At 28.3% G+C, this 22412-nt stretch overlaps 1 protein-coding gene across 6 annotated transcripts in view; it reads right to left on the minus strand.

The window, feature by feature from the left end:
- Nucleotides 1-377: 377 nt before the first annotated feature.
- Nucleotides 378-22412, minus strand: part of LOC149891208 (uncharacterized) — a 33753-nt gene continuing 11718 nt past the window's right edge. For 5 of the 6 annotated variants that reach the window (XM_090082791.1, XM_090082795.1, XM_090082794.1 and 2 more), the window contains 20 exons: nt 19519-19675; nt 19178-19407; nt 17699-17848; nt 16222-16324; nt 15531-15749; nt 15261-15412; nt 14411-14584; nt 12978-13881; nt 12721-12837; nt 11012-11096; nt 6957-7033; nt 6622-6784; nt 6017-6111; nt 5633-5818; nt 5425-5505; nt 3406-3465; nt 3198-3287; nt 1143-1341; nt 852-1028; nt 378-736 (listed from right to left, as the gene is read on the minus strand). In XM_090082791.1, the coding sequence (XP_089938917.1) occupies nt 429-736; nt 852-1028; nt 1143-1341; nt 3198-3287; nt 3406-3465; nt 5425-5505; nt 5633-5818; nt 6017-6111; nt 6622-6784; nt 6957-7033; nt 11012-11096; nt 12721-12837; nt 12978-13881; nt 14411-14584; nt 15261-15412; nt 15531-15749; nt 16222-16324; nt 17699-17848; nt 19178-19407; nt 19519-19675 (3727 nt within the window). In that variant the 3' untranslated portion in view covers nt 378-428. Of the gene's footprint in view, nt 737-851; nt 1029-1142; nt 1342-3197; nt 3288-3405; nt 3466-5424; nt 5506-5632; nt 5819-6016; nt 6112-6621; nt 6785-6956; nt 7034-11011; nt 11097-12720; nt 12838-12977; nt 13882-14410; nt 14585-14709; nt 14850-15260; nt 15413-15530; nt 15750-16221; nt 16325-17698; nt 17849-19177; nt 19408-19518; nt 19676-22412 lie in introns of those variants that run through there. The other variant, XM_090082796.1, reaches the window with a different exon arrangement.

Below are 22412 nucleotides of genomic sequence, written 5' to 3' on the forward strand. Positions count from 1 at the left end.
TTAACAAAATATTTCAGCGGTTTTTTCAAAACTGACGAAAAATATTTTATATTCGCGAAACATCGGCGGTGAAACGAGCCGAAAAGTTAGATCTCTAACGTTTGTGCTAAAGAAAAGTGTTTTTTAATCAGACACTTCTAAAAGTGCAGATTTTTTTCTTTAAAAGATATTTTAAACAAAAAATAAACGGAAGTTTGTTATTTAGAGCAACAAACGCTCCATCGTATTTTTCAAAAGACGCAGTTCATCTTTCGATCGGTGCTTAGAAATGGAGAAACGTCTGTATTAGAAAAATAACATCAGCTTTTCAGGGTCGAAAAGCCGTTACTTTACTATGTTTAAAAAACAAAAATCATAAAGTAATAAAAATAGCCGTCTTTTGAATTTTTTACCATAATATTTACTCTTACATAAAATCATTTTACACTTTAAAACCGACAGTCACTGTGATAATCACAAGTCAAAAATCTCTTGAGATGAAATCCTTCAAAACCTTTTCTAGGAACTGTAATTGAATAGTCATCAAAGAAAGATTCTAAATACGAATCTTTTTTATGATTGCATAAGTTTATAAAAAGACTTTTAATATCGCTTAGAAATTTATCAGCCCATTCCTTTTTGGCTCGAACTATAGAATACAGAGCTCCGTTAAAAAAAACCTCGCTGTCGGTCTCATACATCGAAGTGAATTTGTAAGGAAGTTCATCAAAGAACTTTCGGGTGCGATCTTCTTCACCTAAAAAATCATTTATCAATTTAGAAAAATCTCACTTTTTAAAAACAACAAAAAAAAGAAAAAAAAGAAAATGTTTTTTTTTTTTATACGCAAACAACTCATAAACTAAACCAACTCGAAGAAGAATCAGGAGATGGTGATCTTAATGATATAGTTGCATCGTAATTTGCTAAATAAACTGATGGATATTTGCATGATGCTTTCCCTTGCATGGTTGCTAAAGCGCCTGGGGACAAGAAATTTCTTTCAGGTTGGGCATTATCGATGATTCCATTTGACAGCAAATGATCACCTAAAATTTACATACTTAAATTTAAAAGCAAAGCGCCGAGAAAAACCATAAGCGTTATTTTTCAAAACTTAAATGAGCGAAATGCAATTACCGATTACCATTACGATAGCTTACCGATTCGATTCATGCTTTTCTCAAACTTACAGGTCTTGCAATTCACGCTTTTGCGTAAAACTTTGAACCATTCCTCATTTGATTGCAATTTTTCGCACATTTCTTTGCCATAGAAAGTTATAGGCAGAGATTGTCTTAAATTTAGAATCACCTCCTCGAACGTTAAAGGAGATCTATCATTCTCCATAACAGATGCTAGCTAAAAGAACAGTTTTTAAAATATTAGCTGTTAAAAACATAGTTACAGCGTAAAATCTAAAACACAAAGATTGAATATTCGAGAAAATATTCATGGCGTTGAAAAGTCTCTAATTTTTTTTAATACTTTGGATAGAGGAAATCGTAGAAAGAGTGCATATGGTTGATAAATTTAAAGAAATGCAAATTTAACGTTAATCTAAAAGAAATTTAATTTTCCTTTAACCTTGGTGAAGGGGGGAGCTTCAGGTCAAAGATAGAAGAAAAAATGAAAAAATTGCTCAAATAAAAAATTGTCTTTCTACAGAAAATAAAAATAAACCTAACAGCATAATATTAGTTTCCGTAATGATAAGCAAAATATGCGACTTAAACCTAATGAAATAGGTTTCTCCTACTATAATTACTTAACTATTATAGCTTGGTTTTTATTATGCATGTAGTATACAATATATTAACAAACCTAAATAAGATTTGGTGGTACAAGATTGAATTGTGTGAAACTTGCATTAAGGGGATCAATAAAGCGGTTCATGTTTTAGAAAATTGCTTAAAATTGAGCTTAAGTTAAATAATAAATCTTCAACACTTTTAAGCTCGAAATTCCTTGATCTGTTTTGAAGAATTCTCTTAGCGTACGTGCGATGCTTTGACTTTTATACAATTTGATAACGTAATATTTGCTAAAAGTCCATCATCTTGGTCAGCGAAACGGTTTTCAATTGGTCACCATTACAAATGAGTAAGTTGCATAACGCCTTTTATAAACCTTACTTCATACGATGATTGTTTGTAAACTAGAACCAATATACATTTTAAAATTTCATTTTTTTTATTTCCGACATTATGAGTAACAGCTGATTTCATACTCGCAACTTTTCACCTTACGGAAAAAGCCTACCAGACAACCAATCTGGCTTCAAACCTCTAGTTTGCTAGAAAAATTAACACTAGTAGGAGTTTGTTCAACACTTGAGAGAAGGTTCTGGTGAGTGTGATGCTCACGAAGTGAAAAGTTCATCGTAAAGAATGCACGATTTTACATAAAGCTTTCAATACTCTAATGTAAAAAATCTTCTTGTGATGTCAAATGCTGATCTTCCCTAGCAATATTTTGACAATCTATGATCAGGAAAAACAATTTTCAAGCGGCTGGTCGAATAGGCATAATTATGGTTGAAAATTATTTTTTGGCGTTTGAGATTCCTCTTCGACATTATTTAGCGACCAAGGGCCGGATTCACAAAACTTCCTACCCAAACTCGTAACTTTGTGCGTAACTTTGGGCCTTAACATCTTTAAGATTATTGTTTTAAACAACACATTCTACAAATACAATATTTTACTGTAAACTTTAGCAATGTCTTTTGAAATTATTACAAGGTTGTCATTTTGAAGCAATTAATGGCGAAAGTTACACAAAAGGTTAAAGATTTGCCTAAGGACTCTCCATTTCTTCATTCTCTCTCAGTACTTCGGATTATGTTAGCATTATGTGTTTCAATGAACATTTTCCTAATTAAAAACGGTCAAACGTGAATTGTCTGCTTTTCAAATGATTTTCTAAAAAAATTGGTAGATTCTCTTTCTTCGTAACTCCTGTTTTGAGGACACATTTGAACAAGTTTGATATAAACTATTTTTTGTAGAGAACCTTTGTCACAAGAATATGGCAACTATTAAGTGAAGTTGCCGCATGCTTTTAATCTTAAAGGCGCCCAACAGTTTAGCATAATCTTTATTATGATTTTTGTTAAACTTCATACTTTAAAAAAAGTCAAATATGTTGTTTAGAAATAACAACTTTCTCAAAAAATTATGTTAAAAATCTTTTATCTAAAATATGAATTAACTCACGCTTCCAGTAGGACAATATAATATATGAAAAATTTTGCGCAGTTCATTAACTTTCTTCGTAAGAAGTTTTAAACGAAACATGATAATAAGCTAAAAATGTAAAAACAAAAATGTAAACTGCACATTTTTTTTAAAAAAATAAATCATAATGAAGATATTATTAGCTTTATTATTTTTTAAAGCTTTTAAAAATTTTTTTAGTACTCACTTGATAATTATGTATGCTCTTGTGCGTTTCCTCATCAACTGCAAGAATATCACTTATTTTCTAAACGATTTAAAAACATAAAATCACCTTAGTTTGCATCGTAAAATTACTTAAAGTTATAGTTACACTGCACCAAAAAAAGATAGAAGTTAAAAGAGAAATCTAAAAAGTCTGAGAAGTAAAGTTCCCTCAAAAATACTTTATAATCCACTAAACACACCATACTCTATTGTATTTTGTAATCCACTAAACACACCATACTTTATCGCATTTTATAATCCACTAAACACACCATACTTTATTGCATTAATATTTTTTCTTTAATAGGAATTTTAATGCAAAAATTGCATTATGTGGACAGGAGGCTAGTTGTAACGAAGATAAGTTATAACCAATGAGATATCTGAGTCCCGCATACCGGAGTTAAAATGAAATCAACTTAACTGTTGTGAACTTAAAGATTTCTGTCATGAAGTTCAACAGTGTTATCGTCATCAAACCAAAAACTGTTCTATTATCCATTGAAAAGTTGTCTCTTATTATGTTCTCGTTTTAAAATTATTTTACATAGATGAATACTAGAATGACACTTCAATTTTCATTTGAAGCAAAGTTTAGTTTTTACGAAAGTTCAGTTTTTATTTAAAAGATGAAGGTAAATTTAGTTTTTTTAAAGTTGAGTCATGACATTTTTTTTTTCTTTCAAATTTATTATGGAACGTTTTTTGTTTTACCTGAAATTAAGTAAAATACCTGATGATAATGCCTTTTAAAATAAATAATCTTTAAGATAAAATTTTGAAATGATAAAAAACATCACAAATATGCTAAAATGTTGTTATGGCTGTAGATTTGGTTATTGTAAAATATTTTTATGTTTGCTTTGAACTAGGGTTCAATTTTTAGCCTTCAATTTTTGTGCCCTGATTAAAATCATGGTATTGAGGTCTATAACATGACCTAATGATAACGTGATACTTTGTTTAACTAGACAAGCTTTGATGGCAAATCTGAAAAGTTTTAGCCAGCAGGAATTGTGATTTGAATTTCATCAATATATGCTTAGACTATTTCTTAGGTGTAGTTTAGATTATATAGGCAATTATTGACAGTGGAGCTTTAGAAATAGTTTCTATCAATGGTGAACCTTCATCTAGACAACCAAGTTTTAAAATTGCTTATATGTAAAATTATCTTTAACTCACTACTACAAATTTGGTTTCACTAGGGCTATGATGATTACACTTTTTTTTGCTTTTGTGAATTAAATCTTGTTTTGAATGGTTAATTAACTTTCTCTAAAAGTCCTGGCCTCTGATAAAACCATTTATGCTTCAGTTCTAGGTGATGTATTATAAGATTCCCAAAAAAATTTTGCTGAACTTTTAGGGTGTGTCTTTTACTGAACTCATAGACTGGAGTATTGAGCAGGAGTATTGGAGTATTAAAACTAATTTCACATGCAGCTTGACTAATAAGAAGTTAAAGAAGGTGAAGGAATCTCTAAAAGAAGTGCCTAACTCTCCACATCTAATTTTATAAGAGAATTAGGATGGAGTGACTAAAGCAGTTTGGTTTTTAGAAACAGGGTGGCTTTATCAGGCTAAGAAAAGATTGAAGAGATTTTACCATGACTTCAAAGAGAGATTTTGTAAAACTTTTCAATTAGTGTCAATTGTCATTCAATCAGCATGATATTAATTGAATCATTTGTCATCCACCATAATATTTTTGATGGATGAAAAATATTTTAATAAATCTTTTATAGTTAAGTCATTTCTCAAATTTATATTTTGAAAATATCAAAAAGTATAACATAACCTAATGGAGATCATTTTCAGGAACTAAATATTCTGAGTTTATTGGATTTGGTTGAATGTTTGGTTGAAATACATAGATTGAAATACATAAGCTCATACATTTGGTTGAAACTTAAGTGTATAAATCTTTTAATAACCCTAATTTTACAATTTATATGTTGAAGCTTTTTTATAATAAATAAATATATCTAATTCTTACTTCTAAAGTACTTGCTAGGTACTTAACGCTCTCTTGTGCATATGGTCTTAACAACGAATCATCTAATGCACGATTAAACTTCTGTAAAGAGTAAATTGACTCTCTCATTATTACTCTCAACAACAGCTGCAACTTTTATTCACACATCACAGATAACAAAAATTAAAATATACAACAAGAGCTTTCATAGCAACTAATGTAAGTATACCTCAATAATTTGCTTAAATAACTGAACCGCAAATCTTTTCAAACATTCACAATATAAACTGTGTTTTACTAACTCAACTTGCTCAGATAAAAAAGCCAGTAGGCAGGACTTCCTATTACTAGTTATCAGTTTTTTTTCTGAGGGCCACAGTTCATCCTCAAATAATAGTAAAAATGTTTCTTCGACCTAAAGCATAAAAACAAAGCAAAAATATAAGTTTAGATCAAAATTAGTGCCATTGTTTAAAAATACTAATTTTTTTTCAGAACTTTCAAATAATTTCTCAGAAATAGTTTCAAATAATTTCTCAGAAATAGTTTATTATTTTCTCATGCTAAATTAAAAACTGCTAATAAATCTGCTAAAGGAAATTTAAAGACACACCCTTGACACGAGCAACATCAGCTGTATTTCTAAAACCTTGTTTAAGTCTCCTTCACAGTCCATTAACTCTGAGCACAAAATACTTGTTTCATCATCTAAAAATTACATAGGCAAAAAAAAATTTCACTGTAATTTTATAATTAAAGAAAACAAAACAGCTTAGAAAAAGTAAAGTTTATTGTAAAATTATGTTAGAATGATATGTTAGAATGATATGTTAGTTAAATATGTTAGAATATGTTAGAATAATTTGTTAAAAGAAAATGTTAGATAGGAATGTTAAAATGATAAAGGACACACTTTGCACATTTTAAATTAGCTATTCAAAAGTAAAAAGCAAATTTTACAGTTTACAATAAAAAGAGTTATGGAGATACAGAGAATAAAGCGAACCATAAAATGATGGAGATTATAATTTATAACTAAAATAATACTACTTGTGTACATGTTTTCTAAGCTGTAAAAATATTAATTTTTTTTGTACTGTTGCAAAATCTTTTATTGTGAATATAAATATTAAAATGTTTTAGAAGACTGTTTCAGATTTTTTTTTACATAAAGTATATCTTAATGATCCGTTTCTTTAAGTCAGTAGAAACAATTACTTGGTATTTTACATGGTCCTCCCACACAATATTCTAGAACCTTCTTTTTTGCTTTTGAATGTAAAACTATATCCAGAGGAATCTCTAAGGTATCAGCAGAAACTTTCTGTAAAATTGGAATAATACGTAGGAGACTGTAAATATTGTTAATTCGATAGCACATCTAAATAACAAGTTTCTTAGTTTATTGGAAAAAATTAATGTGAAATCAAAATTATTGAATCTTAATTGATTTCATGTTATCTCATTAAATTTTATTTGGAAAGCAATAAAAAACAACTTTAAAATAGAAAAAACACCAAAACTAAAGAAAACATCAAAATGTTGATGATTACCTGCTTTGTTACTGGTTCAATTCTTCTGTGAGATTCTTCTAAAATCTTTTTTAAAATGATACAGGTGTCAAGTAACCCTAAGCAATAAATAATAATAATAATAATGATAATAATAATAATAATAATAATAATAATAACAACAACAACAACAACAACAACAACAACAACAACAACAACAACAACAACAACAACAACAACAATGAGATATTCCAGATTGGTAGATCTAAAAGATTTAAATCCTGTAACTTAAAACATCAGATTTTCTTGAAATTTATACTTATTGGTCATATTTATAATCCAGTTAAGATACTAAATTTCAACTTAATTTCTTACTGGTTTAAAACTTGATAACAGCACTGATAAGAATATTTTTGATTTTTGTCATCTTTAATTATGTACATCTTTGTGGAACTGATTGTGTGAAAGCTAAATAATCCTGTGTAACATTCAGCTTTGCTAACCTTTTGTTATCTGATTGCTTGAGTAAACTTGAGTAGCATTCCCTGTTTCTAACACTTTTCTATCTTAATCCTATATGATTACTTAAACAATCTACTAAACAATGCTACATAATTGTTTTAAAGCAATTTTTTGTTGACAACAACTTTGAAAACAATGTTTTAAATCAATGCAAAACAATTGTTAAACAGTGCTAAATCATCATTAAAAATCATTTGTAAAACAATATTCTTCTTCAATCTTTAACAATTAGAATAGTTTTTTCAGTATCTTCAATAGACAAAATTGAGCCATGATTTCAACATTTACCATTTAATTTGAAAAAACTCTCTTTACTAATCACTTTACTAATCTTCACTGTAACCATCTCAAATAAAATCTACTTAGCTTCTAGATAAAACCATCCTTGTAATCCCAGAAGTACACAAGACACTTGCTGAATAATTAAATATATACTACATTTATACATGATTGGAATAAGCTTGATGTAGAACCAATTAATCATACATGAGTCTATACATAAACTTTATTCATACTCAGGAAATAAATCTCACATTCTCTTCAAGTAGATCATGCACTCTTCAAAGTTTTCTGTAACAGAGGGTATAGGATGCTTTATTGCTAGGAAAAACCTTTGCTTTACTTTATCTTTATTGGAATTTTTTCCCTAAGTCCATTAACTGAATTAATAGGCGCACGATAGGAAGAGTTTACAGAATACAGAAAACAAGATAATTGGAGATAAGCCATAAATAATTGATGTAAAAAAAAAAAAAAAAACAAATGGTAAAAATATTGTCTTTTTAATGACAATCGGCTCAAAATCCAACAGTACTGATGGACATTTTGACTTGTTGTAGCAGCTAGAAGAGAGAATGACGTGCCCCTATCAGAAAGGGGGGGGGGGGGAGTTCAACAATCAACAACACAATCAACAACGCAACAATCAACAACACAACAGGAGCAGTTGGTGGATTGGAGGTATGCGTGATCATGCACCCGGGTACTGGTGGCACTTGGTTATGTCACTTATATCAAGCAACTTTTAATGGTTTTTTTAATGACAATATTTAATATTTTCTGTAATGTAAATCTTAAATCTAAACTCTTTATGAGTAAACAATCTTAAAAGTTTGAGATCTTTAATGAATAACTTTTATTGATTAGTTTTAATTGATATTAATTAGTTAAATTAACTTTAATGATTATATTAATTTTAATGAACAATTTTAATGGTTTTTATTTCAACGATTCAATGATTTACTTGAAAAATTTTAATGATGGGAGTGTTCTTAGTTTAAATGTTATATGAATTCACCTGGTCAAATTTAAGAAAATAACATACTTGGATACTTTTCTAATCTTATTTAAAGAAAGATATGAGAACACAGGATTTGGTGAACTTGTAAACCTAACAAGATGAAATTTTTAATTTTACTATCCTAATGAATATGAAGAACTAGTGTAATGGCAAGCAAGTGGATTACTTGACATGAAGTACCCCATATAATTTTTTTCTTACCAACTACACAACATTAAGAGAATATAGACTACAAAACTTCAGCTACAAAACTTATCAAACGGTAACTTATGTTCTTTCTTCCAAAGCCTGCATATCTTCCATACTCTTTGTATTTTATTTGACTCAATTTACTGCTCCTTTTTTCTTTTCCCTCCACAAAAAATTAATCTTAAAATCTCATGAGTTTTATGACCAAATTAATCTTGGCATACAACAGTACTCGAAAGTATGATGATGATACTAAATTCCATTTTAAGAAACCATTTATTGTGGAACTCACAACAATGATCAAAAGTACACTGGAGCAGCAAATCTAAGTTTATTATATTTGGTTCTGATGGATTTGTTAGTAAGATATCCTAATGGCATTCATTCTGATCCAAAGCATCAATTTCCAACTGGTGGAAGAAATGGAATGGTTTGGGAATGTTTTCCTCATGAGAGGTTCTGATACAATTCATTGAGTTGAAAGCATAAAGGATGGAAATTGAAAAAAAAACTGTTATCAAAAATGTGATGCTGACAAAAAATGCCTCATCGATGGATTTTCCAACAAGATATTCATTTAAAACTACATAAATGTAATTAGAGTTTTTTTTCAATAAAAAAAACTCAAGTTCTTAAATGGCCATCTCAAATTTCAGACTTAAATTCTATCGAACATTTATGGAAACATTGAAAAAGAATTAACCACAAAAAAACCTTCAAATAAGCAACAACTTCTCAATGTCATTCATGATGGTTAAAAAAACTTCAAACCTAATGTCATAATAAAGCTTGTTAATTCAATGCCAGCTAATTGTCAGGTAGTATTTGATGTGAAAGATTGTGAAACACAATATTAGGCATTAACAGAATAACTCTCTTTTTTACAGATTTCATTAAAAATAATCGTATTTTCTTTGCTGTAATATTAAAACTTTGACATCAAAATACTTTTGAAATTTTCCATTATGCAAGCAAATACTTTTGTATTTTAACATCTTATATAAATTAAAATTTGAGAAAACTTGAGAAAATTTCAAGAATTTAGCTCAAGTTGTTATCAGTTTTTTCAAGAAAATGTGATTGTTAACATATTTTTAATTCCTACTAAATGTGACTGATCTTACAAAAAAATCATTTGCAAAAGAAAGCCTTTACATAACTTTTAAAAGTAAAACTTAGTAAATATTTTTAATCTGATTGCAGTTCCTAAAGCCAGAAAGAGAATGCTAATATCTGATGTATTTGACAAGCAGCATTAATTTGAATTTGCAGGTGAGTAAACACATGAATAGGATCCATAAATTCATTGATAAAGATGATCCTATCTATAGAGTGTGAAAAGATGAAGTACTTCTATAACAATAGTGAGGTGTGATGCTTAGCAATTAACATAGTTTTTTAGATATCACAAAAAATAGTTTGTTGAAAAAAAAATAGATTGTTGGTTAAAAAAGAAAAACAAGGTTGTTCAATCAACTTGGTTAAGTTAAAGCCATCAGCAAGGGATTTAATATGAGAATTAAATGACGATTTACACAGACGATGAGCTTTTTTGCATCTGTTTATGGTTTGTATTATTCCCTAATTTTTGCAGATTAATAATTTAATTTTATAAATAATTTTTGATAACTTTTGCATTTGTAAATTTGATTTGGGAACCCAAAAATTTGTATAAATGTGGTAAGCATAAAACAATTATATGATATCAGTCATTTTTCCTTGCTCTAATTTGGCGGGAGAAAGGAAAACTTGAAGTATAGCAGAACTGTAGTTTGTTGCAATCAGTATTTCTATTTTGAAAAAGTACCTTCAATAAATGATATTAAAAAAAAAAAAAAAAAAAAATCAACAGACAGGAAATTGGAAGGAAAATTAGAAAAAAAATGTATAACAAATATAGCTTTTTAAAGCTATATTTGTTAAACATTTTGCTATTTGAAACAAAAACAGACAAAAAATTATATTCATTTTTTTCCACTTTGTTGATTTACCACCCCTATCTCTATCCCTACCCCATCTCCTCTTCTTAGGATGCAGATGTCATAGCTGAATGACCCCTAAAATACTAATAAAAATAAAAAAATACCATTGCGGGTAAAGAATTGATCTGTTATGCCAATAGAATGTCTACAACCAATGGTTTTTCCCAACTCATCGTTTCTTGTAAAATACTTAAAACAAATAAATACAAATGTTATAACAAAAAACATATACATATTTCTATGAATGAAAATGAAATAATTTGTCATACTTCATTGAAGTGCTAAAGATTTCACAAATTTTTGTTTAAAAAAAAAACCTTTAAAAACACTTTGAAAAAATTTCTTTTAATTTTTTTAAAAACACCTTTAAAAAAAATTTTTTTCATCAAACTTCATTTGAAATTTAAAATCAAAAAAAGAAATACGGAGACCAACTAATTCTTGGAATACTTTACACAAGTAATGCTTTTCTAAAGTTTCAATAGACCATTTTTTATTGTTTAAGTATACAAGCATCATAAATTTGTTGAATCACTGTAAAACATCTACAATTTAACAAAGAACAAAAAGTCTTTTATTTGCTTTTGACTTAATGCCATGTATTACCAACAAAAATCAATCATTTAAATTCTAATAAAACTGAAATAAAGATACACATTAAAATAACAGAAATTAAGTTCTTTTTAAAAAATCTTTTTTTTTTTTTCACATCTTTTGATAATTTAATTTTAAATTATCAAAAGATGTGAAAAATAAAAATTTTAAATTATCAAAAGATGTGAAAAAAAAAAAAGATTTTTTGAAAAGAACTTAATTTCTGTTATTTTAATGTGTATCTTTATTTCAGTTTTATTAGAATTTAAATGATTGATTTTTGTTGGTAATACATGCTTACTATTTCAACACATTTTATGAGTCATATAAAATGTCAACTTATGTCAGTTTGTTACAAAGTATGTTACAACAATACTGAAACTAATTTCATTTTTTTATTATTTATCTTTCTTATTTAAAATTTTATTTTTTAGTTGAAAAATGGCACCAACTACACAAATATAAATTGAGAAAAGAACCCAGATTGTTATTTTAAAACAGACCGGCAAATTTAATTGTGAAAAAGCAAGAACTAAAAAAAATTAAGAAGCAGGAATGCAAGGTGATTTGATTCGATACCATCAAACTGGATTGAATATTGATAGAAAACATTTTAGCAGACCACCAAAAACAAATAAACATGATAATCACCAAATTTTGCATGTAAGCAATGAAGATCAACTCAAAACTGCAAATCATATTGCAACTGAAATCAATATATCACTACCAGAACCCTATCAGTTTCAACAGTGAAATGCCGATTACTCAAAAAAGGTCAACTTGGAAGAATTGCTGCAAAAAAACTTCTGCTTCGTTCAGTAAATAAACAAAAATATTTAGTTTTTACTACAAGATACGAAAATTGGACAACAGATCAACGGAAATCTGTGCTTTTGAATGATGAGTCCAAATTTGTAATTTTTGGAAATAAGCAACAATAATTTGTTCATAGAAAACCAAGTGAACACTGCAAGTCCAAATGCATTTCACCAACAGTGAAACATAGCAGTGGCTCAGTGATGAAATTGAAAAAAAAAAAGTGTAAAATTGAAGAATTTTAGGCAAGGCAGATAGTGTGATTTAATCAAGTAAAAAAATTTTTAAAACTATATAAATGCTTATAGCACCAAAGCAATAAGTCACAAGGTTTTTTTTATGGAAAGCACAGAAAAACAAAGTATCAAAATTCTTAGTGTAAAAAGGTATACAATAATCCCACCTCGTTTTCAACATGATACTTGAGCTTACTTTTGTTTGCCTCGCTTAAACTTTCAACACCACAAACATCAACCAGAAGCAAGTTTGTTGCGTATATTTTTATTAAAAATTCAATGCTCTAAATATATAGTTTATAAAAAGGGTTTATAATATTTCAAATATAATGGCTGGAACTTTTTTAAGATAAGCAACAAAATGATCAGCATTATTTTCAGGAACAAAACAGAAGAAAAAAAAAGTAAATGGATGCATAATTACAGCATAAAGCTTGTTTAGAAGATTAACTCTATCAGGTTGCAAATGTAAACTGTTGGATGGGTAGACTGACAAAAAAAGTGCTTGCACAAATGTAATTAGTTCAAAGCAACTTGCTAACAAATCTGATAGAGAGCTTGTTACCATGACTAAACCATTTTGAGGAACTGTGCATTTCTCTTTCTCAATCTTCTCTCTTTCTTTATTTGGTTTTTGCAGAGTAGAACAAAACTTTGGCTCAAAATTACTTTTATCAAGATTATTTTTTGAAATATTGTTTTCAGACACAAAAGAATTTTCAAAATCTTGATTAAGCACTTTAGATTTATCTTGCAGAACACATTGAGAAATACTTTTTTTGATATAACATTCTGACGTAAATTCTTGTACGCTATTTTTTTGTTCCTCTGCACAAGGCCCTTCTGATGAGTATAAAGATGCACTGCATGAGCCTTTGTTATTTATTCTTTCAACTTGATCTAATAATTGATTCTTCATATCATTAATAATAAGTTCATCTGTTTTTAAACTGCTTGATGATGAAGAACATATGGGATCAAGTATTGGTTTTTTAATACCTGATACTTTTTCTGCACTTAATTCATTTACAGCTGCTTTGAGTGCTGATACCTCCTTTGATTTTTGATTCTTACTCACAGAACGCTCTATAGAAGTAAATGGAGAAGAACTTGGGTCATGCTTGAAATTGTTTAAACTTGGATTTCCTACCTTCATTGATGATGATGATAACGATGATAATGATGTATTTCTTTGTACTTCGGCTAACTTAAGAATGTTGAAATTATCATTTTTTACAAATAGCAATGTTAGTGATATCAGTTTTGATAAAACACCCTGTAAAATATTAGGCAGCAACACTTTTAGAGGATCTCTCCAAACTTGCATACTAAAAAAAAGTAAAAATTGTATACTAAATAAAAGTAAAAAAGTAAAATGGAAGAAAAAAGTTACAAAACAAGGCGTGAATAAAAACAATAAAGCTAAGTGAAATGCTTTAATATTACTGAAAAAAATAACATAAATTAAAGTAAATTTAAATGTAAAACATGGTGAAAAAAAAAGTTTATAACAAAAGCAAGATTTAAAAATTTTAATCAAACTGCAAGTAGCAAACACACTATTTAAAAAATTTTCAGCATAGAAAATTGAGCAATAAAAAATCTAAAAAAATTACAACATGTAAAGGACATTTAATGCCAAGTGGAGAAAATTTCTGCAAGAGAAACTGATACAACTTTAGATCTATTTCCAAAACAAAAAGAGTAGACTAATTACTGACTTTCAGTGCAAGTTTTTATTTTTCATAGCTTAAAAGATCATATAATATTTTTCATATATAGATAATAATTTTATTAATTTAAAAGATTAGTAGGTAATATTTCCTGCTAGATAAAAGAAAGATATAAATATCAAACCTCTGATTAACAAAGCATCCCCACTCTTGATCTAGTTTGTTCAAACGGTAAGCCAAATTCAAAACATCCTGATTCACTGATTGAACACAAGGATTAGCTTGAAAATATTTTTGCACATCTTTCATAAATTCATTGTACAAAGTCTTTACAACAACTGTATGCAAGTCTCCAAACCTGAAAAACAAAATAAAGTTATTCTCAACCATGAAATATAGCTACTTACAGTCTTTTTAGCAAAAAAAAAAAAAAAAAAAAGATCTGAACTTGAAAGAATTGATTGAAAATTTTTATATTTACACCTATTTGTTGATTCCCAATCTGACAATTGTGTTTAGAGCTTGGTTGAAGTTAGGCTTTTTGCAATCCTCTGATTTAGCGAGTATTGGCATGAATGTAACGTGTAGAAATATGATTCATTATAAAGACAAAATTACATTTATAATAGAGATTGAACAAGAAAAAAAAGCCAAATTTATGATAACTTGATATTTGTGTTAATTTACAGTAACTCAATTATGTACTTTCAGTATTGATAGGAAGTAGCCTGATGGTATTATATACTATTTTAATAGTATTAAGACTTTAATACTTTCATTTGTAACTAATGCTACTTTATTTAGACTGCAACATTAAAGTAAAATAAAGATATGAATGATATTAACTAAAAGCTGTTGGTATGGTGAGATGCATAACAAAAATGTGGGTAGTTTCCTGATGGCAAGCACTCCACACAAGTAAAATGCAAATTTCTTATAATCTCTTCTGAGCAGTAAATGTAAATTATATGTTATAAAATTTAAATATGTGAATTATAAAAAAGTTAATACCAAACTTTCACAAAAAAACTCACTTTTCAAAATGTTCTGGAATATTTTTGAAAATCTCTTGAAATTTGTCAAAACAAATCCTTATATTTTGTAAAAGAAGACGCAATAGTTGAGGTGTTGATAATGTAGGTGCTGCTTGATCTTTTTTTTTGCAATAGTAGTTCAGCATTGTAACCTTTAAATAAATAAATTTAGGATAATCAATTTCGAATTAGATTATCAACTCTCATCAATCATTAATGATCATCAATGATCATCAATGATCATCAATCATCAAATTTAACACAAGTAACCTTGATATATTTTGTAAGTAAGCCTTTTGCATCATAATTAACTTCAATGCTCCATATCTTAAAGTTATAGTTGGCCTTGATCATTTGCTCCAATAGTGTAATAAGTAATCGAACACCATCTGCTGTGATGCTTTTCTTGTCATAGAGATCAAGAATTTTTAAAAAGCAATACTCCAGCTTTAAATGAAGAGATTCCAATGCCTTTTTCATCATTTGTTTCTTCAAATAAAAATTTAAAAGATTTATTGTAATAAAGTTAATTTACTATCAAATTCACAACATTACACATTATATTATAACTAAAAAGTTGACTAATAAACTTTGCAGTTTTGTAACTATCATTCTTTTGAGTCTTTTTCGTGTAACTTAATTTCAAGCTATAATATAATAATCTGCCTACTCCTATTCTACAAATGTCTTAAGTTTTTCAACAAAGGATTGAATTTTAAAACGTAACTCCATTAATCACTTTTATTTCCTGGGAATAATTTATTACTAATATCCTCTAGGGATTAATGCTTAAAGTGCCAAAAAAGAAGTGAATTGTTCAGGTAACAGAAAGTTTAAGGCAATTAGCCTGTAGATTAATGTACTTAGAATTACAACAACAGTATAATGATGATAAGAATGCAATACAGCACCACCGACACTGTTCAATCTATTTAAGAAATAAATAATTTTTCATCCATACCTCTTTTATGAAACAGCGCTGATCTTCTTTTTTCAGAAAATCAATTGTATCTGTTAAACAATATTCCATGCAACACAAGTACCAATCATCATAGACAAAACAGCTGAAAAAAATACCAAAATTTTATCAACTAGTTACTTTTGTTACTTTAACTGCGGTGTAACCAGTAGTAATGACAATTTCGGTTGTATATTTCAATAAAAATAAAAAAAAAAATCTGAAAGTATTACATCATGTGATGTAGAACATTTAATTGTGTGCTAAACAAGCATATCTCACTTTATTTTGAAACTCTAGTTAGCTAAAAAAAATTTTATTGTAAGTGTACAATAATTCTGTATTTCTTTATATTAACTTGAAGTCCAAACATCATCGTCCTGCAGTGCTGTTAAAATAATCATTCAGGGTCATCTTTATCTTCAAATACTTGCATCACACCAAGTTTCCCATCAGCTTATGACAGGTCAAAAAGGAAAGCATGTAGCCTTTTGCCAGTAATATTTGGTAAAACTCAATGAAGGGAAATAGTGATTGTGTGACACTTTCGCAAGTGACAAATCCAGAATATTTTTGAGACAAGTTAGCTGCAAGTAATCAAATCCATCATAGATGGGTGCTAGGAAACCCCCAAGAACAGTCATTTATTGAAATAAATTTGAGTCCTAATTGCATGGTTACTGTCATGTTTAAATCAACAGGCTCCTTCTAACCTACTACCAGAATAAAGGAAAAACCATGCATGCTCAAACATGCATAGAAGACCATAAGTCAGGTGTTGCTTTTTTTAGCAAAAATCAGGCAACACCTAACTGACAGTAAAGATGTCCATAGTCTAAAAAAGTAAATTACAGAGATTACCCAAATGCTACATTACCCAAAGAAGAGTGGCTAAAGATGTTCATGAAGTATCTGGAGAGTATACAGCTGTGCACATATGATAAAGGTGAATATTTTGAGCATTTAATTAAAGTTGTTAACATCTTTCTCTTTTATTCTTTTAATTCATTATATCATAACTTCTGGATACCCCTAAGTATATGTATTAATTTCATTTTATATATAATAATACTAATTCTTTTTTTCTCTTTTCTTTCTTTCTTTTTAAGGGAACATAAACAAGAACCGAATGACTATTAAATAACTTGATTAGCAAAACTTATTTTATAATATCTGATACAAGCCAACTTTTGCAGAACATTGAATGTGTTGATGGAAATAAAATCTTTAGGTTAAATGCTGCAAAATTTTAATTACCACAAAGAACTATGGTAGTTAAAATTTAAAATTACAATAGAAAGATTATTAATAAATAATTGCATCTCAAACAGATACTTTAAGAGTTTTGCAGTAAAATTGTTTCTTTTTATAACTCTCACATTATTGACTTACCAACATAATAAATTCCGTAAATAAAATTAAAAAACAATACTCTTTTTTTAAATTTTAAATAAATAAAAACATCATCTATAAAACTCACTCTATTACGCTTGATAAAATGGTTATTTTTCTAAAAACCTCTCCGACACCGAATCTTAATCCAAACTCTTTTAAAAGTTTGAGTGATGAAGATGTTAATACACTTTTATTTTCCTTTTTTCCTTTTTCTTCTTGTTCTTTTAAATCAAATCTAAAGAAAAAAAATTACAATTTTAACTGAAACAAGCAATTTTCAACAAGTTTAAATACAATTTTTAATCAATAATAAAAAAAAAACTAACAATCATAAAGACAAGATATAATTTTCATTCATTTTAATAAGATTTTTAGAATTCAACATTTTACAACAACTTTTAAATATAAGCTGATTTTTATTTGCAATGACTTTACATAAATTACACAAATGAAGCTCAGCTTTTAAAATTTTTTCACAGGTCCCTTTTAACTCCCAGTACAAAACCTTTTTCTAAAAACACACTAAATAAACCTTCTTATATAAATTTTTCACAGGTCCCTCTTAACTCCCAGTACAAAACCTTTTGCTCAAAACACACTAAATAAACCTTCTTATATAAATTGTAGCAGAAGTAAATTAGGATGAACTTTGTTGCATAATATATTAAATACAAACATTTATTGAGACCTGTATGTAATATTAAATATGTATTTATTATCTTTCAAAATCTACAGTAGCTAAAATTATAAACATAATATCCATTAAATATGACAAGAGAGCTTATATTATTCTTGCACTTTGCACTGAAAGAACACCCAAAAAGATTATCGAATTCTTCAAGCTACACAAGAGCTTAGTTAACTAAGTAAAAAGGGATTATGATAGTGCTGAGACTCTGTGATGTTTAGTCCCTAACAAAAAAAACAACCTTCTTGCTACAACATATAGAAAATGAGACTTTTGTCACCACAGTCACTGAACAGATTGACTAAAACTAAAGCAAGTCCATGCACCTCAAAAACAATCACATAAAATCTGGAAATGAAGTCCTATGCCATAAGAAGTGGTCAGCTCCTGATAAATTTCATGAGGGAGACATTCAAAGTAAAAGCTACCACACGCTAAACAACCTCAAGGACCAAACTGCTAGCTTGATAGGTTTTGAAGGATGTTGTTAAACCCTGGACAGACTCTAAGGCAAACAAAAGGGAGTATGTGTTCTAACAGGACTCCCCACCTACCCATAAGACCAAAATAACTCAGTTAAAGTCCCCTATAGTAATATAAATGCTGTCAAGATAGCTGTTTTGAGGTGATGATTCATGTGAGCAAGGGCATCATCACCAAGACCTGTTGTGCATTTTAGTCCAATTTAGAAACCATTGTAGCAACTGAGGGTGGTCATATTGAGTAATGGGTAAATTAAAAACAGTGCATTTGTTTTACATGTTTGAATTTATAAATAAAATAAACATTTTTTTTACAAAATTTTGTTTTTATATCATGGTGCAATAGGTAAAATTTATTGGTGCCACCCTTTACAACAAAAACTCATAAACTTACTTTAGGAGTTTATAAACCAATGTTTCAAACTGGGAATGGTAACCTATATTATCTTTTAAATTAAATTCAATTGATGATGTGCAACCATTGCACCAGTTTGCAAATAAAGTATCTAGTAGAGTGATTTGATCTCGCTTCCAATTCTCATAACAAGGGTCATCATGATTGTAGAACAAATGTTTATCAGATTTCAAAATTTCTTTCTGATTGTATAAATCTTCAGCAAGTACCTAAAAAAAAACCACCAAAGTAATCACTAGATCAAAAAAACAAAGTTGTTAAAATAAAAAATGAGAAAATTTAATAAGCTTCTTTTTAATGTACAAGATCTAAAAATTTACCTGTGCTTTATTGCACTCATTTAAAGTACTGCCTAATTGTTTAACAATGCTCTCCCGATGAACATTATTCATTTGAAAAACTCTTTGAAGTTTCCCAGCAGCTAAGTTATCATCAATATTTGTAAAGTTGCAGAATGAATCTGATTTTGTATTATTTCTAAAAAACCAACCAAAATTAAATTTACTTAATAACAAGCTTTGAGATCCAAGCTTTAGGTTTATCAAATAGTTTTAAAAAGTTATGCAAATATAATAATGAGGCATGATTAAATGAGTTTAAAAAAAAGGAGGGAGATTTTAAAAATGCTGACCCTTCCCTTTAACTATCATTACTTTCTCCCCTACCATCTAAGCTTGAATAATTTATGGATCATAATTTGTATTCAATATTAAAATAATTTGTATTCAATATTAAGCAACAAGACAAACTCAATAACTAAATAAGTAGTTCTTATTAAATATATTTTTTAATTTCACTCTTCTATCTTCAATGATGTTTTAAGTTCTGTCTCACAACTAGATTACTTTCCTTATCTTTACTTTAGTAAAGCTTTTAACAAAATTTCTGTCATACTTGTTAGCTGTCTTTTGCTCTGATACTGCAGCTAGCTTCACAAAATACTCTTAGTTTATGTTCTCCAGTTTTGATAAACTCCCTTCCCAACATCAAAACTGATATCAAAGGGATAGGAAGAGCTTAGAACAAATTATGAAAACCATTTTCTAACTTTTATAGGCTCACATTTAAGCTTTGCATATTTTTGTACTTGATGTCTTATTTCTGAACATTCAAAGCAAAGAGCTATAATGTCAATATCTTTTAGAAAAGATGAGGTTTCTACAAGCCTATGGCAGGTTAGGGGTGTTTCCAATATTATGCACAAATCCCTGAGCCCTTTGCAAGTTTTCATTTTTAGGTCATTTATATCTAATTCAATAGAAAGTTAGAAAAAGAAAAAGTAAATACAAAGCTTTTTTGTTTGTTTGTTTGATTCCTTAAATATTGATTGATTTAAGCAAGTAGTCACTGAGGTTGCCTCTTTTATAGCATTTGAGACTCAATTAAAACATGTAATTGTTTTTATCAACACTCATAATAGTATAAGTCAACTTTTAACTTGTCTTTCCCCCAAGGCATCTTTTCTTGGTCAAAAATTTTAAAGCATGTAGTATGTTTTTACAGTGTAAGTTTTTTGCACTTAATAATGCTACTTGGTTGTATTTGACATTAAATCTTCACTTAGGTACCAAAGTTGTCCTGAAAATTGACCTTCTTTTTTTTAGGAGAAAGTATATCTAACTAAATTTTACAGCCAGTTATTGGCTGTTACTGGTAATGTAGGTTACATGAAAACTATTTAACTTATAACTTACTCTCATCTAAGTAGAATTTAGTGTTGAATTTGTAATACAAGTTCCAGCACTTTTTCAGCGTACAATTAAAAATATGGGTCTCTTTAAGGGAGTGGTATACTGTCAATATTGCATTAATATTTTATAATGATCCAGCAGTGAAAAATTTTAAAACTTAATATCAGTTGAAGTTGTTTAGAGTATTGCTGATTGATATGAAAAGCCCTACAATGAGACCAGATAAAAAATTTTTTAAGCCGAAATCTGAATGTCTGTTTCATCTCATTTCTAACATTCACTTTTTTAAAAATATTTTGTCACAGTCTGCGCATAGAATGGTAGTTAATGGTGCTTCTTTTATTAATTTTTTTCAGTATAGGTTTTTTGTCCCAGAATGCCAGAAACAAAGTTGATCACGCATGTCTAAATTTTTTTGCCAAAAACACTAAACACATTGTTAAACATTTATTTATATTTTTGATGTGTAATAGTACTGCAAGAAGAACAAAATGCATGAAGTATCAAAGGCAAATAGTTTTATGCATGTAAAAACAAAAATAACTAATTGATAAGCCCAAACATGAAACCCCTTGCTTTTATGTCTGAGGAAAGATTGCATCCCTTAGCCTCAAAGTTTTGTTTAAATCAAAAGTGTGCCTAAAGTCTGCACTCAATAATACATAGGACAATGTCTACAATGCTTGCTTTAATTATTAAATACTGTTCCACATAAGGATTGCTTATTGAGATAAGTTATTTTTTATTTATAACTAAAATAAACATACATATCCATAAAAAAAAAAAAAAAGAAATAGTATAAGTAGGAGACAAAAATTGTCTGCCCCCATAACAAGAATAACTGGTATACCAGTATTTATGGATGCAGTTATTCTAGTTATGTATATATAACTAGAATAACGGCATCCATAAATAGATTTTTTATACCAGAAAACTGTCAGTTTCTAATTTTTTCCCAAAAATGGAATTTCTCAATTTAAACTGGTAAAGAACACTGAATAAAAATGATATTAAAAAAAATTTTTTTTTTTAACAAAATTTGTGTACTCATAATTGATAACTGATATCTCATAACTGATAATTGATAACTGATATCTCATATCTCATAACTGATCTCTTTTGAAAAATAGTGAATGGTTTTCTGGTTATCAGCCTATTTCTTTTTTTTATTATCAGTGATATAGTGCATTGTGCAGCACTTCAAACTTGAGTTTTGTAATTAAATCTGGCCAAAACTGGTTTAAAAATGATCAACACAGATAAAAACAAGTGATTTTAATAACTAAACTACACAACAAAATTTGTTGACTTATTGAATTCAACTTTTCATTCAAAAGACAAAATAAGGTTTAACATGGATGTAACTTATGATATTTAGTCCAAATTTATGCAAAATGACTATCCAGCATGAGGAAATCAAGATTCAATTAGGTTTGTGGCTTTTTGAAATCTAACTTTTAAGAACTAACTCTTTGGAATAAAAAAAAAATCTACAATAAGCAAAATTTTAGATTTGGCCTGCC

The sequence above is a fragment of the Hydra viridissima genome, unplaced genomic scaffold, assembly GCF_058129835.1.
Source record: "Hydra viridissima isolate aposymbiotic clone 2 unplaced genomic scaffold, HvirCarnegie_v1 scaffold_3, whole genome shotgun sequence".
NCBI lineage: Eukaryota > Metazoa > Cnidaria > Hydrozoa > Anthoathecata > Hydridae > Hydra > Hydra viridissima.